This window comes from Dreissena polymorpha, chromosome 2 (genome assembly GCF_020536995.1).
Source record: "Dreissena polymorpha isolate Duluth1 chromosome 2, UMN_Dpol_1.0, whole genome shotgun sequence".
NCBI classification, from domain to species: domain Eukaryota; kingdom Metazoa; phylum Mollusca; class Bivalvia; order Myida; family Dreissenidae; genus Dreissena; species Dreissena polymorpha.
This window is the reverse complement of record NC_068356.1, coordinates 68028051-68047267: the sequence shown is the minus strand read 5'-3', so window position 1 is coordinate 68047267 and position 19217 is coordinate 68028051. Positions and strand designations below refer to the sequence as shown.

The window sequence follows — 19217 nt, the reverse complement described above, 5'->3', positions numbered from 1 at the left end:
CGACACTGTGCTTCTATAGTAATTTTCGTTATAAAGTAGTCTTTTCATAGCTTAACTCAAGTTAAGGGGGAAAGTGTGGTCCCTGATTAGCCAGTGAGGACTGCACAGGCTATTCTTAGACAACACTTAACGCACATGCTTTAAGACCTGTTTTTCCCAGAGCGAGGTTTTATAAATACAAAACAATCTAATGAAAAAGACACAAGTAACAACAGCCTTGGAAAACAAAATACTTTATTTTGGACGGATATTTAACAGATATACACACACGTTTGGTTCTTTAAAATATATTTTAGTTCATACTTATTTCATACAGTCATAATAAATTAAGGGCAGTAAATGGTAATTATATTTCGTTTTGATATCTTCCAAAACCTAATAAACTACTAGTATATTACTGTGTATCTAAATTATATATATTTCTATAAATAAAAAAAAATACGTAACTTTAAACAAGCCATAAATAATTTATTATGTTCTCACATAAAAATAATTAGCTATCACCAAATGAAATATCCCCTTGTTTAAAATAAAACCAGGAGTGGCAGATAATCATAGTAGTTGTAGAATTATAGTTTCATACAAACACAGTTTTAGTTAAAGACTGAATTTAATGTGAATTACACTAATATTTAATGAATAAAGATTAACATACCCATTATACAAGAAAACTCTACTAGTATAAAATGTTTGGTTGTATTAAAATCTAATTAACAAAAAAAATTTGGCATATTAATCCATTTAATAACACAATTTTTACATAGATCTATTTTCAAACTCAGATCCAGTGTGGCTCTTGAAATGTTCACTCCCAACACCCATGAATAAACAACCTTTCTGCCCCTATTAACTCACAGTCTGTTCAGGTTTTATACTGATTGCAGCTCGTTAGTACATTGGGCTTGGAAAATGAAAGCCTTAAAACTTATATATTATAGTTAGGATGGTCTTTAATTATATTTGATTTTCTACTAGACTAGAACAGATCAAAGTAAAGTGGTTATTTGAGCAGGAAATGGTTAAAATCTGCCAAGGTAGGCCACATGTAGGCCCCTGGTGGCCCCTAAATCAGCTGCAGCAGCAGGCCCTTGAGCAGGCGGGCCTCGTATGTGACTGTGTTCTTCCCAGGGTGCATGGGCTCTGCCTCTAAGGGCTGCTCTATAAGGGCCTTCACCTCCCGACCATACACTGCAAGGGGCCAGAAATAAAAGCATGTTATAAGAGTTATTTTTTTATAATCACAGCTGTTATTGACAGGAACTATTCAAAACGTTTTGCCATCAGAAAATTCGACCCTATCAATATCTAGCTTATGGACAGAAAATAAATGAGGATATAATAAAACAAAATTGTTCTTTCAAGGAGACTTCCAGCCCATCAGGTATTCTTGTCATGGGAATTCAGGCCAACAACGAATGTACAAATGGATTTTTATATACAATTTTGTGTAAAATGGCTCTTTTTATGAAGATATTACAAGCCAGTGTATTCTATAATGAGCTACTTTATGAAGCCAAACTGATTACGAAAAATTTAGGTACAAAAATAATTGAGTTATAAAGTACACAACGTTTAACAGTACATGATAAGTTTGTATGTCAAAAGATTAAAATAATTGTAGTTAAACATCTTACTTTCTCAATACAGGTTAGGTCCAAACAATGTCTGTCATCTAGTTAACAACATTTAACAGTACCTGTCAATCATGCATGTTGAAAACAAAAATTGTAGTAAAGCCTCCTACTTTCGCAGCACTCCAGGAACTGAATGCACTCCTGCACGACAGCGTCACGCATCATTATCATGTGCTTCGACATGTTCTCGATCAGCGAGAGGAAACATCGCTTGGCATAGTACCAGGTGTCGGTGCCCAGCTTCTTGTTGTACGGCTCCAGGCTCTTGATCACGCGGGAAATGCCAAACTCGTAGTTGCCCTTCGCGCAGTACAGCGTACTGTAAATCATGAAGGTGATATCTATGACATCTTGTTCAAAACATCAAAAGTCCTTTAATTTTAATTTACAGGGGGAAAGGAAATAGGAAATGTTAAAGATTCTATCCATGCCATCTCATTCAAACCACCATAGGCATCTCATTCAAAACATCAATGGACCTTTTTTAAATCTTAATTTGACATAAAAAAGATCAACAGACCAAAACAGTAGAACAATGATGAACATACAGTAATTACACAAGTGATAAAATATGTTTAAAAAACAAAAACAAAAAAATTTAAAATGTTTAAAATACATTAAAATTAAATTAAATTAAAACTGCAAAAGCTTTTATGAAAATGCAGTTCAGATTTATAAAGTATGTAATGAGCTTATTAACACTGAATATTTCACCTTCAAGACTCTAAGTTTTCAAGCGCTAATTTATTGTTTAAGTCCAAAAAAAGAAACAATATAATAGTCGCTACTGATTGTGAACATAATTTTGACTACTTTGACCATTTACCACTTAGAAGCAAAGTAAAAATTGCTATGTGCAAACGGCATAACACCAGATTGTATGCTGTTTGCTGCTAATCCAAGATATCTAAGGGTTGGAAATGAAGCCTTTAAAACTTGAATTTAGTAAGAAAGGTCTTAAATTAAATATAACTTTCTAGAGTACTACAGATGCGTGAAAATAGGTATCTAAGTGGTAAAGGGTTATAAGGTCCTCTTTTTACATCCCATCTACGCTAACCACCTACCCAATGACCAGGTTGACAATACACAGATGGTAAATCTTACATCCCTTCTACACTAACCACCTACCCAATGACCAGGTTGACAATACACAGATGGTAAATCTTACATCCCATCTACACTAACCACCTACCCAATGACCAAGTTGACAATACACAGATGGTAAATCTTACATCCCATCTACGCTAACCACCTACCCAATGACCAGGTTGACAATACACAGATGGTAAATCTTATATCCCTTCTACACTAACCACCTACCCAATGACCAAGTTGACAATACACAGATGGTAGATCTTACATCTCATCTACACTAACCACCTACCCAATGACCAGGTTGACAATACACAGATGGTAAATCTTACATCCCTTCTACACTAACCACCTACCCAATGACCAAGTTGACAATACACAGATGGTAGATCTTGCATCCCTTCTACACTAACCACCTACCCAATGACCAGGTTGACAAAACACAGATGGTAAATCTTACATCCCATCTACACTAACCACCTACCCAATGACCAGGTTGACAATACACAGATGGTAAATCTTACATCTCATCTACCCTAACCACCTACCCAATGACCAAGTTGACAATACACAGATGGTAAATCTTACATCTCATCTACCCTAACCACCTACCCAATGACCAGGTTGACAATACACAGATGGTAGCTCTTACATCCCATCTACACTAACCACCTACCCAATGACCAGGTTGACAATACACAGATGGTAAATCTTACATCCCATCTACACTAACCACCTACCCAATGACCAGGTTGACAATACACAGATGGTAAATCTTACATCTCATCTACCCTAACCACCTACCCAATGACCAGGTTGACAATACACAGATGGTAAATCTTACATCCCATCTACACTAACCACCTACCCAATGACCAGGTTGACAATACACAGATGGTAAATCTTACATCTCATCTACCCTAACCACCTACCCAATGACCAAGTTGACAATACACAGATGGTAAATCTTACATCTCATCTACCCTAACCACCTACCCAATGACCAGGTTGACAATACACAGATGGTAGCTCTTACATCCCATCTACACTAACCACCTACCCAATGACCAGGTTGACAATACACAGATGGTAGCTCTTGCACCTCATCTACACTAACCACCTACCCAATGACCAAGTTGACAATACACAGATGGTAAATCTTACATCCCATCTACACTAACCACCTACCCAATGACCAAGTTGACAATACACAGATGGTAAATCTTACATCTGATCTACGCTAACCACTACCCAATGACCAAGTTGACAATACACAGATGGTAAATCTTACATCTCATCTACCCTAACCACCTACCCAATGACCAGGTTGACAATACACAGATGGTAGCTCTTACATCCCATCTACACTAACCACCTACCCAATGACCAGGTTGACAATACACAGATGGTAAATCTTACATCTCATCTACACTAACCACCTACCCAATGACCAGGTTGACAATACACAGATGGTAAATCTTACATCTCATCTACACTAACCACCTACCCAATGACCAGGTTGACAATACACAGATGGTAGCTCTTACATCCCATCTACACTAACCACCTACCCAATGACCAGGTTGACAATACACAGATGGTAAATCTTACATCTCATCTACACTAACCACCTACCCAATGACCAGGTTGACAATACACAGATGGTAGCTCTTGCACCTCATCTACACTAACCACCTACCCAATGACCAAGTTGACAATACACAGATGGTAAATCTTACATCTGATCTACGCTAACCACCTACCCAATGACCAAGTTGACAATACACAGATGGTAAATCTTACATCCCATCTACACTAACCACCTACCCAATGACCAGGTTGACAATACACAGATGGTAAATCTTACATCTCATCTACCCTAACCACCTACCCAATGACCAAGTTGACAATACACAGATGGTAAATCTTACATCTCATCTACCCTAACCACCTACCCAATGACCAGGTTGACAATACACAGATGGTAGCTCTTACATCCCATCTACACTAACCACCTACCCAATGACCAGGTTGACAATACACAGATGGTAGCTCTTGCACCTCATCTACACTAACCACCTACCCAATGACCAAGTTGACAATACACAGATGGTAAATCTTACATCCCATCTACACTAACCACCTACCCAATGACCAAGTTGACAATACACAGATGGTAAATCTTACATCCCATCTACACTAACCACCTACCCAATGACCAGGTTGACAATACACAGATGGTAAATCTTACATCCCATCTACACTAACCACCTACCCAATGACCAAGTTGACAATACACAGATGGTAGATCTTACATCTCATCTACACTAACCACCTACCCAATGACCAAGTTGACAATACACAGATGGTAGATCTTACATCTCTTCTACACTAACCACCTACCCAATGACCAGGTTGACAATACACAGATGGTAGATCTTACATCCCATCTACACTAACCACCTACCCAATGACCAGGTTGACAATACACAGATGGTAGATCTTACATCCCATCTACACTAACCACCTACCCAATGACCAAGTTGACAATACACAGATGGTAGATCTTGCATCCCTTCTACACTAACCACCTACCCAATGACCAGGTTGACAATACACAGATGGTAGATCTTACATCTCATCTACGCTAACCACCTACCCAATGACCAAGTTGACAATACACAGATGGTAAATCTTACATCTGATCTACGCTAACCACTACCCAATGACCAAGTTGACAATACACAGATGGTAAATCTTACATCTCATCTACCCTAACCACCTACCCAATGACCAAGTTGACAATACACAGATGGTAAATCTTCTTCTGCGGGTCCTGATAGGCCACCTGCTCCTCCTCCTTCTCGATCTTCCTCATCAACTCCTCAGCCTGTAACATGCCACCCACGAGATTAAATGAGACGCGTTCTGAGAAAACTGGGCATAATGCATGTGCGTAAAGTGTCATCCCAGATTAGCCTGTGCAGTCCACACAGGCTAATCAGGGACGACACTTTCCGCCTCAATTGGATTTTTGCTATGAAGAGACTTCATTTAAACGAAATATGTCATAAAAGCAGACTGCACAGGCTAATCTGGGATGACACTGTACACACATGCATTATGCCCAGTTTTCTCAGAACAAGAAATCTATTAATTTGATGCATATGCCTAAAGTATGGTTCCAGATTAGACTGTGCAGTTTGCACAAGCTTATCAGGGAAAACACTTTCGGCATAAATTCCTCAGCATGCAACATGGCATGCAGCTAATTGAGACACGATCTGAGAAAACTGGGCATGACGCATGTGCATTAGATGTTGTCCGACATTAGCCTGTGCAGTTTGCACAGGCTTATCAAGGACTGCATTTTAGGCCAGCTAGACTGGATTTGCACTTACTTCTTATAAACAAAATTTTGCATTTAAGCAAAAAGTGTTGTCAGTGCAGACTGCACAGGTTAATCTGAGATGAAATATTACTGAAAGCCGTGGGCTTATTGAGACAGTCTTGTATCAGTTTTCTGAGAAACCGCTACTGGACCATTACTAGCGGATGATACGGAATAGAACTTCAAGAGTGAATTTTAGTATTTTAACATGTTGACCATTAAAGTCAACCATCACATGTGCACCAAAGAAACATTGACCCTATCATTTGGGTAATAATGGGGACTATAACAAAGGGAGACGTTATCATTTGGATCGAAAAATGGAGATTGCAACATTTTGTCAAACCTGATAAAGTGAAGTAAATGAATCTCCAATATAAACTGAAAAAGATTATATGTTTACTTTCAAATCAAACGGTTTCAAGACAAGGGATTAAATATTTATACCAATTACCAAAATAAAAACATAGTTTATTTGAATTGCACACAATTATATCTTCTCATTACCTCTTCATTCTGGCTGGTCATGATATAGGCTACACACAGGTTGGCCAGGACTATAGCACTGACGTTCAGAATCTGAAACAAACAATCCCATTTTTACAGCCACATATTTTTTTTCAAAATTTGAAACATTAAACATTAAAACACAAAAACTTTAAACAAATCCCCTTAGACTAAGAAACTATAAAATACAATAAACTAAATGTTGGTCTATTTTATGACAAGTTAGTTAAATATAAATTTTCCTCCTGAAGAAAACTGCATAAAAAATACAAAGACAACAATTAAATTACCAGTACATTGCATGGTAAATCTTGACGGTGGCTTTGTAAAAAACATTCAAGTATTTAAAAAAGATGTCATATTACCAAAAGAAATATTTAAACAAAACAAGTATAAAACAACAAAACTTATTATACAACAACGCCATTTCAACAGTGTTATTAAACTTCAAAGAAGGACACAAAGGGAAACAAATCCAGTTAGGCTTTAATAGAATTTGAATATTATAAGTTCAGGTTCGATAAATCTTTTTTGCACTTAACGAATCTACAATTTATGTAAAAGGAAGGCATTTAAATGTAGACCAAACTGACTCAAAGAACAATAAGAACATTTAAAAACAAAACGATACATTGCAGATTTGTGAAACAATATATTGTAACCCTTTCCTTCTCCGAAGCATAGTGAACATGGCTATAAGCAAACAGAATAAAACCAGAACAGCCTGTGAGTACCTCGCAGTCTGTTCAGTATTAATGCTGTTTGCTGTTCATTAGTAGCTTATGGTTGGAAATAAAGCTTTTAAAACTTGAATCAAGAAAGAAAGGTCCTTAATTTATTGTTATTTTCTAAGGGACTCAAGACGCGTCAAAGTGCGTATCTGAGTGATAAAAGCTTAAAAAAGCACATCTGAAGTCTATGCATGTCTTACGTTGTCATAGTTTTTCTTGACAATTGGTTCATAGAAGCCCGTTGCCTCCTTGTACTTATTCTCCTGCATGAAGAGCACATGGGCCACGTTGAGCTTCCATGTGTCATGCTCATTACAGAACTCTACTGACTTCCTGAAGATCTTCTCAACTTGCTGGTAGTTCTCCATGTCCCAGTAGATCTTAGCCTGCTGCATCAGGATTGGGATGTACCTGGGGTGAAAAGGAACAGCCTTAATATTTGTTGAGAGCACTGTGGGAGGGAATAGGAACAGCCTCATAAATGGATGAGACACAATCTACCTGCTGGTAGTTCTCCATGTCCCTGTAGATATTGGCCTGCTGCATCAAGATTGGAATGTACCTACAGGGGGTAAAAATGAACAGCATTACAAGGGGGGGGGAATAGAACAGCCTCACTATACCATGTAATGTAACATGCCGGTAGTTGGTCATGTCCTAGTAGATTGCAATATCACCATTGATCTTGGCCTGCTGCCTCAGGATTGGGATGTACCTGGGGTGTAAAGGAACAGCCTCACTGCAGGGTAAATAATAAACACCTCACTATATGGTGTAATATAACTTTCTGCTCTACATGCCCCAGAACATCTTAGCCTGCTGCATTGTGATCCGAATGCACCTGCAGGGAAAATATGGGTCTTCATTCAATAGCCCTTCTGTGACTAAAAGGGGCCTTTTCACAGATTTTGGCATATTTTGAAGTTTGTCATTAAATGCTTTATATTGATAAATGTAAACATTGGATCTTAAAAGCTCCAGTAAAAAATCAAGAATAAAATTTAAAAAAGGAAAAAAAGTAGCCGGTACCAGGGCTCGAACCAGTGACCCCCGGAGTCCTGGAGTTAGTCTGAAGTAAAAACGCATTAGCTCTCTCGGCTATTCCGCCAGGTATACACAATATATGTATTTTATACCTTATATAAGCAATCTTCGTAGTTTCGTAAATTTAAACGACAACAACAGAACTCTCCAAATTCAATCGTTTCGCGTTGCAACGCTTTATAATTTTAAGGTTTTCAAATCGTCAAAAGATACATATAATGGCTATATTGGACTATGGTAAATGTTCAGTAATACTGTTTCCTCACAAATATCATAACTAAAACGGAATTTGCGAATCTGAAAAAACTTCTTTCAATTTTTTCAATTTACCAAACCGTGAAAAGATCCCTTTAAGTATATAGCACAGACTTAGACCAAATAAATATTACTTCAGAGTTTAATTTAATTAAGTCTGTCAATGGTGCTTATGTCAACAGGCTAACTGGTCCATATGAAGAATGATGTTATTGAGGTGTCAAATTTCAAGTTAGACTTAACAAAAAAATCGTTGAATTGACATCCCCCGCAAAAAATAATTTTGTGACAGACATATGGACAACGCAAATTCAATATCCCTCCGATAAAAATAAAGAATATTTAGAACATTACAGTTTTCAGGATATTTCATTCTTAGACTTAAGTCTAGGATGGATTGGTAACAAGGTCTGTTTGTAAAACATGCATGCCCCCCTATATGGGCTATAAGTTGTAGTAGCAGCCATTGTGTGAATACGTTTTTTGTCACTGTGAACAGTGTAGTAGTAGTAAAAATAGTAGTAGTGGTGGCAGTAGTAGTAGAAGTAGTAATAGTAGACATGGTAGAATAAGTGGTGGTGGTGGTGGTGGTGGTGGTGGTGGTGGTGGTGGTGGTGGTGGCGGCGGCGGCGGCGGCGGTGGCGGTGGCGGTGGCGGTGGTGGTGGTGGTGGTGGTAGTGGTAATAGTAGAAGTAGAAGTAGTAGAAGTAAAGAAGAACATGCATAAACCATAGTTGTTTCCCTTGTTTGAACCATGCTAAATCCTTATAACGCCTATTTCCAGTAACTGTGACCTTGACCTTTGACCTAGTGACCTCAAAATCAATAGGGGTCATCTGCGAGTCATGATCAATGTACCTATGAAGTTTCATGATCCTAGCCCCAAGCGTTCTTGAGTTATCATCCGGAAACCACCTGGTGGACGGACCGACCGACCGACCTACCGACATGAGCAAAGCAATAAACCCCCTCTTCTTCGAAGGGGGGCATAAATATTTGCCAAGAAAAGCCTCACTATTGGTACAGGGCTTATTTGAGTAACATGCCCTGTGTTCCAACAATATATGGGCAAATGTGATAAAATATACACTGCTTTTTCCATCTCAACGAAGCGCCAAACAATGCCTCTTTTCCCCAATAGAAACCCTTTCAATTGCACACTTTTCCACAATTTTTAAATTTACTGTGGATAATTCTTGCCCAATTTTATTAATAATTATTTGACATATTAAAATGCTTGGTACTTTCATCCTATAAAAAATGGCTTGTAATAACACACAAAATGTGAATTTACATATTAAATTTTAATGAGGCCTCATTTGTGAGGATTATGAAAAAAAGATAAAGCAAACAATTTAAAACATATAAAACATTAACTTAAAGATATATAAAATTCTGCCCTTGTTTATTGCAAATAATTTATAGTTTCATAATGTAATATAAAACAGAAATAAATGTTAACATTTCATTTTTGCCAATTAACATTTACAGGAAAACCAGAACACAACACTAAGCATTTAAAGAGCAATAAACGGTAATGTTATACCAATAAGAGTCGTGGACCATTGATATATGTTGTGATCATGTAATTGACCTTTCTGCTAAGGACACAGATGGTGGTGATATTATGTAAGGTGACTATTTTATGTTGAGAAAAAAACATCTTGGGAAATGTGTATAAGAGAAGATCCAACAAGAGCTGTCTCCATAGGATAATATATGCCCCCGATAAACACTTTGATAGCAATAATGAGCATTTTTCGAAACCTAAACGCATTTTTCGAAACCTAAGTTCAAGGTCAAAGTCAAAGGGGTCAAAATGTGTGTGCATATAGAAAGGCCTTGTCCATATACACATGCATACAAAATATGAAGGGACATAGAAGTTTTTTTTCTAAACATAAACGCAAAGTGTGACGGACAGACTGACGGACGGACTGACAGACGGACAGTGCGATCACTATATGCCCTCCTTCAGGGGCATAAAAAATTATACCCAGCTTTCAGGACACAGCTCTTTTTCGAGATACCAGTCCTTTATATCATTTGTCAATAGAAATAATTTCGAATAATAAATTTATTTGTGTAAAATTATTTAGTCTTTAGAAATAAGTAGGTGTCTAAATAAATAGTATTGCTAATCAATTCTTTGCAATAATTTTTGCTTCATAGTTAAGTAGAGCCTTGCTCTGAAAAAAACGGGCTTTTATACATCTGCCTAAATTGTCAACCACAATTAGCCTGCCCAATCCACATAGGCTAATTAGGGATGACACTTTCTGCCTGAATGGGAATTTCATTTAGTTGCAATTGCCTTCAGAGGAATAATATCATATAAGCAGACAGTTTTATTCCTAATTAGCCTGTGCAAACTGCACAGGCTATTATGGAACAACACTTTAAGCACATACAATTAACCCAGTTACCCCATAGCAAGGCTCACTGGTAAGTTTTCTCTATTCCATAAGAATTCTACCTTTCCAGAGCTTCGTCATATTCATTCACAGCTTTCTTCACTGCCTCATCATCATGATTGGTCCTGGCTTCTTGCACCTGAAAGATGATCAATAGATTTTCCTTCTCTAAAAGCTGCCTATTATTCATGTCAGTAACATGTCCTCCCAGATTAGCCTGTGAAGTCCACAGAGGCTAATCAGGGAGAACACTTTCAGCTTAAATAGTCGTTTCCTTTAGAGGAAGTCTCTTCTTAGCAAAATAATCCTATTAATGTTATCATGTGTTTATTGGTTAAGCTGTTTTTTGTTGTATTTTTCTTCAGTGCAGTAATTTTTGTCATTTAACCATGGCTGGTTAGAGGTGGAAAAACCAAGATCCATCCATAATATTAGCACTTGAGGCATGCTTTTGTTATAGTAAATTTTACATGACATATTACATATGTAAAATTGAAACATAGCTAAAACTTGAGTGCTATAGAGGGAGTGTCCACTAAAGTCCCAAATATATAAAAGCAAACTTTCCAGTTTAAATAAATAACAAACAGCTTCTACTTAAAAATCAATACTAAAGATCTCCAGACAATTTTAGGAATTTGAGAACATACAGCACTTAAGACTGATAAAGAAGAAACACCCAACAGCCAGTTTAAACCAACATTTATACTTTTTAAAACCTTTCATACTAAGATATGAGCTTCAATGCGTTTTAGTCCCTTAGAAAATCAAATTCAATTTAGACTTTTCTCAGCACATTCAAGTTTTAAAGGTTACATTTCAAACCTAAATAGTACCTCTATGGACGAGCAGCAAACAGCATAAAACCTGAACAGACTGCGAGTTAAATGCAGGCTGTTTTGGTTTTATGCTGGTTGCATATAGCCATTTCCACTTTGCTTCTGAGAGGGAAAGGGTTGAACAAACATTTTCAAAAATGACAACTGCTACCTGTTTGGTGAGTTTGCGGAGAGTTTCTGTCTGCTTGGTGGCCATCTCATCTAGCTTCCTGTACGCCTCTTCAGGGGACGTCTGCCTTGTGATAACGGCTTCCAGGAAGTCATACAGGTACTGAGAACACAGAGCATATCATACAGGTACTGGGAACACAGAGCATATCATACAGGTACTGGGAACATAGAGTAAAATCATAGGAAGTTGTACATGTACTGAGAACAAAGAGCAAAATCTTAGGAAGTCATAAAGGTACTGGGAACACAGTAAAATCAAAGGAAGTCATACAGTCACTTGAAACACAGAGCAAATCAAAGGAAGTTGTACAGATGCTGGGATCATAGAGAAAATCATGATACACAGGTACTGGGAACACAGAGCAAAGGAACACAGTGCAAATACATGTAATGCCATTCCGTCATAGGATGAGGTATGTGACATGTCAAGCCAAAATGGGTCTTTTGTCATCTGCAGCCAGCATAGCTCGAGAGCAGCCCATGCAAATGCATAGTCTGGTTTGGAGCTAAGCTGTCTGCCATAAAGTCATGCAATGTTTTGTGGTCTCATTAGCGGACAGATTAGCTCTTTACCATACTGCACTGCTCATATTTGAGTCATGGTAGCAGACAGATTAGCTCTTTACCATACTGCACTCCTCATATTTGAGTCATGGTGCTAGCAGACAGATTAGCTCTTTACCATACTGCACTGCTCATATTTGAGTCATGGTGCTAGCGGACAGATTTGATCTTTACCATTCTGCACTGCTCATATTTGAGTCATGGTGCTATGGACAGATTAGCTCTTTACCATACTGCACTGCTCATATTTGAGTCATGGTGCTAGCGGACAGATTTGATCTTTACCATTCCGCACTGCTCATATTTGAGTCATGGTGCTATGGACAGATTAGCTCTTTACCATACTGCACTGCTCATATTTGAGTCATGGTGCTATGGACAGATTAGCTCTTTACCATACTGCACTGCTCATATTTGAGTCATGGTGCTAGCGGACAGATTAGCTTTTTACCATTCTGCACTGCTCATATTTGAGTCATGGTGCTATGGACAGATTAGCTCTTTACCATACTGCACTGCTCATATTTGAGTCATGGTGCTAGCGGACAGATTAGCTTTTTACCATTCTGCACTGCTCATATTTGAGTCATGGTGCTATGGACAGATTAGCTCTTTACCATGCTGCACTTCTCATATTTGAGTCATGGTGCTATGGACAGATGAGCTCTTTACCATACTGCACTGCTCATATTTGAGTCATGGTAGCGGACAGATTAGCCCTTTACCATACTGCATTGCTCATATTTGAGTCATGGTGCTATGGACAGATTAGCTCTTTACCATACTGCACTGCTCATATTTGAGTCATGGTGCTAGCGGACAGATTAGCTCTTTACCATACTGCACTGCTCATATTTGAGTCATGGTGCTAGTGGACAGATTAGCTCTTTACCATACTGCACTGCTCATATTTGAGTCATGGTGCTATGGACAGATTAGCTCTTTACCATACTGCACTGCTCATATTTGAGTCATGGTAGCAGACAGATTAGCTCTTTACCATACTGCACTGCTCATATTTGAGTCATGGTGCTAGTGGACAGATTAGCTCTTTACCATACTGCACTGCTCATATTTGAGTCATGGTGCTAGCAGACAGATTAGCTCTTTACCATTCTGCACTGCTCATATTTGAGTCATGGTGCTATGGACAGATTAGCTCTTTACCATGCTGCACTGCTCATATTTGAGTCATGGTGCTATGGACAGATTAGCTCTTTACCATACTGCACTGCTCATATTTGAGTCATGATAGCGGACAGATTAGCTCTTTACCATACTGCATTGCTCATATTTGAGTCATGGTGCTATGGACAGATTAGCTCTTTACCATACTGCACTGCTCATATTTGAGTCATGGTGCTAGCGGACAGATTAGCTCTTTACCATACTGCACTGCTCATATTTGAGTCATGGTGCTAGTGGACAGATTAGCTCTTTACCATACTGCACTGCTCATATTTGAGTCATGGTGCTATGGACAGATTAGCTCTTTACCATACTGCACTGCTCATATTTGAGTCATGGTAGCGGACAGATTAGCTCTTTACCATACTGCACTGCTCATATTTGAGTCATGGTGCTAGTGGACAGATTAGCTCTTTACCATACTGCACTGCTCATATTTGAGTCATGGTGCTAGCGGACAGATTAGCTTTTTACCATTCTGCACTGCTCATATTTGAGTCATGGTGCTATGGACAGATTAGCTCTTTACCATGCTGCACTGCTCATATTTGAGTCATGGTGCTATGGACAGATTAGCTCTTTACCATACTGCACTGCTCATATTTGAGTCATGGTAGCGGACAGATTAGCTCTTTACCATACTGCATTGCTCATATTTGAGTCATGGTGCTATGGACAGATTAGCTCTTTACCATACTGCACTGCTCATATTTGAGTCATGGTGCTAGCGGACAGATTAGCTCTTTACCATACTGCACTGCTCATATTTGAGTTATGGTGCTAGTGGACAGATTAGCTCTTTACCATACTGCACTGCTCATATTTGAGTCATGGTGCTAGTGGACAGATTAGCTCTTTACCATACTGCACTGCTCATATTTGAGTCATGGTGCTATGGACAGATTAGCTCTTTACCATTCTGCACTGCTCATATTTGAGTCATGGTGCTAGCAGACAGATTAGCTTTTTACCATACTGCACTGCTCATATTTGAGTTATGGTGCTAGTGGACAGATTAGCTCTTTACCATACTGCACTGCTCATATTTGAGTCATGGTGCTAGTGGACAGATTAGCTCTTTACCATACTGCACTGCTCATATTTGAGTCATGGTGCTAGCGGACAGATGAGCTCTTTACCATTCCGCACTGCTCATATTTGAGTCATGGTGCTATGGACAGATTAGCTCTTTACCATACTGCACTGCTCATATTTGAGTCATGGTGCTAGCGGACAGATTAGCTCTTTACCATACTGCACTGCTCATATTTGAGTCATGGTGCTAACATGAATGATTTTCATGTGGTTCAGTGTGTGTGATGTTTTTTCAATTTTTATCAACTTAAGAGATTTTTTAACTAGTTTAGCTAAATTAAAAAATTGCATTTTTGCCCTAATTTTAAATGCTGGCTTTCTTGGTCTATTGAGAGTCCAGATTTTAGTTATTTTTAACAAATATAATTATTGGTTCTCACAATCTGCCTCCAAAAACACTTAAGAACATTATCATTGTGAAGCAATTAATCCTAAATTGTTTAAAAAAATCATAAGCAGTTGCATTTGATTTATACTTATTTCACCCATGCATATACAACAAAGACTTTGTTCAGGATTAAACAAAATGAAATTAACATGGTGAGATGGTTTATTGTGATTTTACAAAATATTACTATAAAACAAGAGGGCCATGATGGCCCTGAATCGCTCACCTGACTCATTAAGATCAGATGAAAACCATGACCTCTATTGTCTACACAATGTTTTTCTATATTTGGCCTAGTGACCTAGTTCCTGACTCTAGATGACCCAAATACAATCCCAATCCAGATTTCATCAAGATGAACATTCTGACCACAGTTCATAAATATTGGATGAAAACTGTGACCTCTATTGTCAACACAAGGTTTTTCTATTTATTTGACCTAGATTTTTACCCCAGACGACCCAAATACAATCCCACCCAGATTTCATCAAGAATTCTGACCAAATTTCATAACGGTTGGATGAAAACTGTGATCTCTAATGTCTACACAATGTTTTTCTATTATTTGACCTAGTGACCTAGTTTTTGACCCCAGATGACCCAAATAAAATCCCAACCCAGATTTCATCAAGATAAACATTCTGACCAAATTTCATAAAGATTGGATGAAAACTGTGACCTCTATTGTCTACAGAAGGTTGTTCTATTATTTGACCTAGTGACCTTGTTTTTGACCCCAGATGACCCAAATACAATCCGAAACCGGATTTCATCAAGATAAACATTTTGACCAAATTTCATCAAGATTGGATGCAAACTGTGACCTCTACTGTCTACACAAACAAATTGTTGACGGACGGACGCACGGACACACGCAGGCACGCACAACGGACGCCGGACATCACACGATCCCATAAGCTCACCGTGTCACTTCATGACAGGTGACCTAAAAATATGTGTCGGAGATAAACATGAACAGTTGTGGTTAAAATCCCATAGAAACAAGGGCTGTTTGTAAAACATGCATGCCCCCCTATATGGGCTATAAGTTGTAGTAGCAGCCATTGTGTGAATACGTTTTTTGTCACTGTGAATGGTGGTGGTGGTGGTGGTGGTGGTGGTGGTGGTGGTGGTGTAGTAGTAGTAGTAGTAGTAGTAGTAGTAGTAGTAGTAGTATTAGTAGTAGTAGTAGAGTAGTAGTAGAGTAATAGTAGTTGTGTATAGTCGTAGTAGTAGTATTAGTAGTAGTAGTAGTAGTATAGTAGTCTAGTAAGTAGTTCGTAGTAGTAGTAGTAGTAGTAGTAGTAGGTAGTAGTAAGTATCTTAGTAGTAGTAGTAGTAGTAGTAAGTCGTAGTAGAGTTCGTAGTAGTAGTGGTAAGTAGTAGTAGTTAGTAGTCAGCAGTAGTGGTAAAAGTAGTAGTAGTTGTAGAAGTAGTAATAGTAAGACGTGGTTGGTGGTGGTGGTGGTGGTGGTGGTGGTGGCGGTGGTGGTGGTTGGTGGTGGTGTGGTGGTGGTGGTGGTGGTGGTAGTAGTAGTACTAGTCGTAGTAGTACTAGTAGTAGTAGTACTAGTCGTAGTAGTACTAGTAGTAGTAGTAGTAGTAGTAGTAGTAGTTAGTAGTAGTAGTAGTAGTCGTAGTAGTAGTAGTATAGTAGAACGTAGTAGTAGTAGTAGTAGTAGTAGAAGTAGTAGTAGTAGTAGTAGTAGTAGTAGTAGTAGTAGTAGCAGTAGCAGTAGCAGTAGCAGAAGCAGTAGCAGCATTACAAGACCAATACTTAAGAATGATCAAATGGGAAAAGGTAACCTAGCACTGGCAGTAAATATGGGGCTCATTTACAGGTCAGATTTGGAATCTCTGCTGTAAAATGAGATTTTGAATGAACTAAAGGGAGGCAAATCTGTAATAAAAAGAACATGCATAAACCGTAGTTGTTTTCCTTGTTTGAACCATGCTAAATCCTTACAAGTTTGGAAAGAATTGGATGAAAAATTTGGACTTTATTGCATAAACACCATTTTCTCAATTCAAGGGGAGGTAATTCTGTACTTCATGGACCAATAATGCTCATTTTTTGTAGGGTTCGTGTCCTCATTGATATAAAGACACTGTGCAAATTTGGAAAGGATCGGACAAAAAATGTGGAAGATTTTTGAAAGTTTTCACAAAATAGGCAAAAACGAATAAACATGCAAAGTTTAACGAGCTCCTGCGGCCATGATTTTTGACGAATCAAATTTCTTTGAACAACTTTTTTAGGGGAGCCTTCAAAGATCATCCCTGTGAAATTTTTTGAAAATCTGATGAGCGGTTTCTGACAAGAAGATTTTTTAAGGTTTTTACCATATATGGTCATGGCGGCCATCTTGGTTATGTGATAAATTTTTTTTTAACCAGGGGTTTTTTTTAGAGAAAGGGGAAGACGCTGGACGCTGGGTGACAGGGGAAAAAAGAGTGCGAAAGAGACAAATTAGGGGAAAAAATAAAAACTGTTCATTTCAATGTCTATAACTCATTAAAAGAGGCTTGTCTCTGTCCTTTTTGTTCTTAAACACATTTAACACGTATTAAAGTCAAAGTTCTTAATAGATGGGTGTAGATCTTGATAATGGGAAATGTTTTCAACTATATTTCTGTACTGGGGCCGGGGGACGATGTCAATTTTGTGATTTCAATTTCATGATGAATGGGTTGACGATCTTGATCTGCTACAGTATTGGAAGGGAAAGGAGCGGCAGCTGCCGATTGTCTACTTTCACTTTCACAATGTTCGATGTTGATTACCTCAGAATCCTGCTGGGTTATAACGGTTTTCGATGATTCTTTCTTAGAAAATGCCTCGATGCGTTCAGTATCTTCCGAGTCCGAATGTTTTATTTTGTTTGTGTAAGAACGCCAATTGTGAGACATTTTTTTTCTGTTTTCACGTTTATATCTTGGCTTGCATATAGCCCGGATGAAAATTCAACTGGTTTCCGGTAATAAATCGACGAAACACCCTTCTCGCGCAAGACCGGTATCCAGTAAAATAGTCACATGATTATTACGATTAGTTGCCCAGTTTACATGACGTAATTTAAGAGCTATATTTAGAATAACTGGGATTCCCAGATTTTTTGTGTTCGTCTGGAGAGAGAGAGAGAGAGCGAGATCGTTGTACATGGTGCAAATTGGATAATTGTCGAATGCCCAAAGGAAAAACAAACATTTCTTTGAGAGAAAATATTATAATTTAGTGAAAAATGATATTTTTGGTGGGGAAATTGTATTTTGAGGGAAAAAAATCTGGTAGGGGAAGACGCCGAATATCGGCGTCACTTTCTTAGTAAAAAAAACCCCTGTTAACAATTCTTTTGTCCCATGACCTAGGGATGCTCCACATGAAATTTAGTTGAAATTGGCTCAATGGTTTAGTAGAAGAAGATGTTTACAAATTGTTTACAGACAGACAGACAGACGGATGGACGGACGCCGGACGGTGAGTGATCACAATAGCTCACCCCGAGCTATCGCTCAGGTGAGCTAAAAAACAGATCTACTGCATGCTTCACCTTGTTTAATATGTCATAAAACAAATACAAGTATTTTTTATTTTAAAACATGTGTATTTTAGCTTATTGAGCATTTTGCTTGGTTACTTTTTGTGTGACAGATCTATCACTTTAATATGCTGAAATGAGATTGCAGAGTCCACTAATTTCAAAGAATTAAAAATAACCTTTCTAGTTTTATCATGAAGCTTACACAACTAGTAATTTTCTTTGCTGATTTATTAAATTCATACAGGAAATTTATTCGTAAGCAAGCTTTACAAATTCCTAAACTTGTATAAAATATGGTATAAAATTTAAACTCATGTCATGTCATATATATACTGGATGAATTTCGTCAAAACAAGCAA

The 19217-nt window shown here is 38.0% G+C and overlaps 1 protein-coding gene across 3 annotated transcripts in view; it reads right to left on the bottom strand.

The window, feature by feature from the left end:
• Window positions 1-855: 855 nt before the first annotated feature.
• LOC127867453 (tetratricopeptide repeat protein 30A-like) overlaps window positions 856-19217 on the bottom strand; it is a 34850-nt gene continuing 16488 nt past the window's right edge. For all 3 annotated transcript variants that reach the window (XM_052408610.1, XM_052408611.1, XM_052408612.1), the window contains 7 exons: window positions 12062-12181; window positions 11134-11210; window positions 7559-7769; window positions 6628-6699; window positions 5516-5619; window positions 1745-1953; window positions 856-1188 (listed from right to left, as the gene is read on the bottom strand). In XM_052408610.1, coding sequence (XP_052264570.1) covers window positions 1064-1188; window positions 1745-1953; window positions 5516-5619; window positions 6628-6699; window positions 7559-7769; window positions 11134-11210; window positions 12062-12181 — 918 coding nt within the window. In that variant the 3' untranslated portion in view covers window positions 856-1063. The remainder of the gene's footprint in view (window positions 1189-1744; window positions 1954-5515; window positions 5620-6627; window positions 6700-7558; window positions 7770-11133; window positions 11211-12061; window positions 12182-19217) is intronic.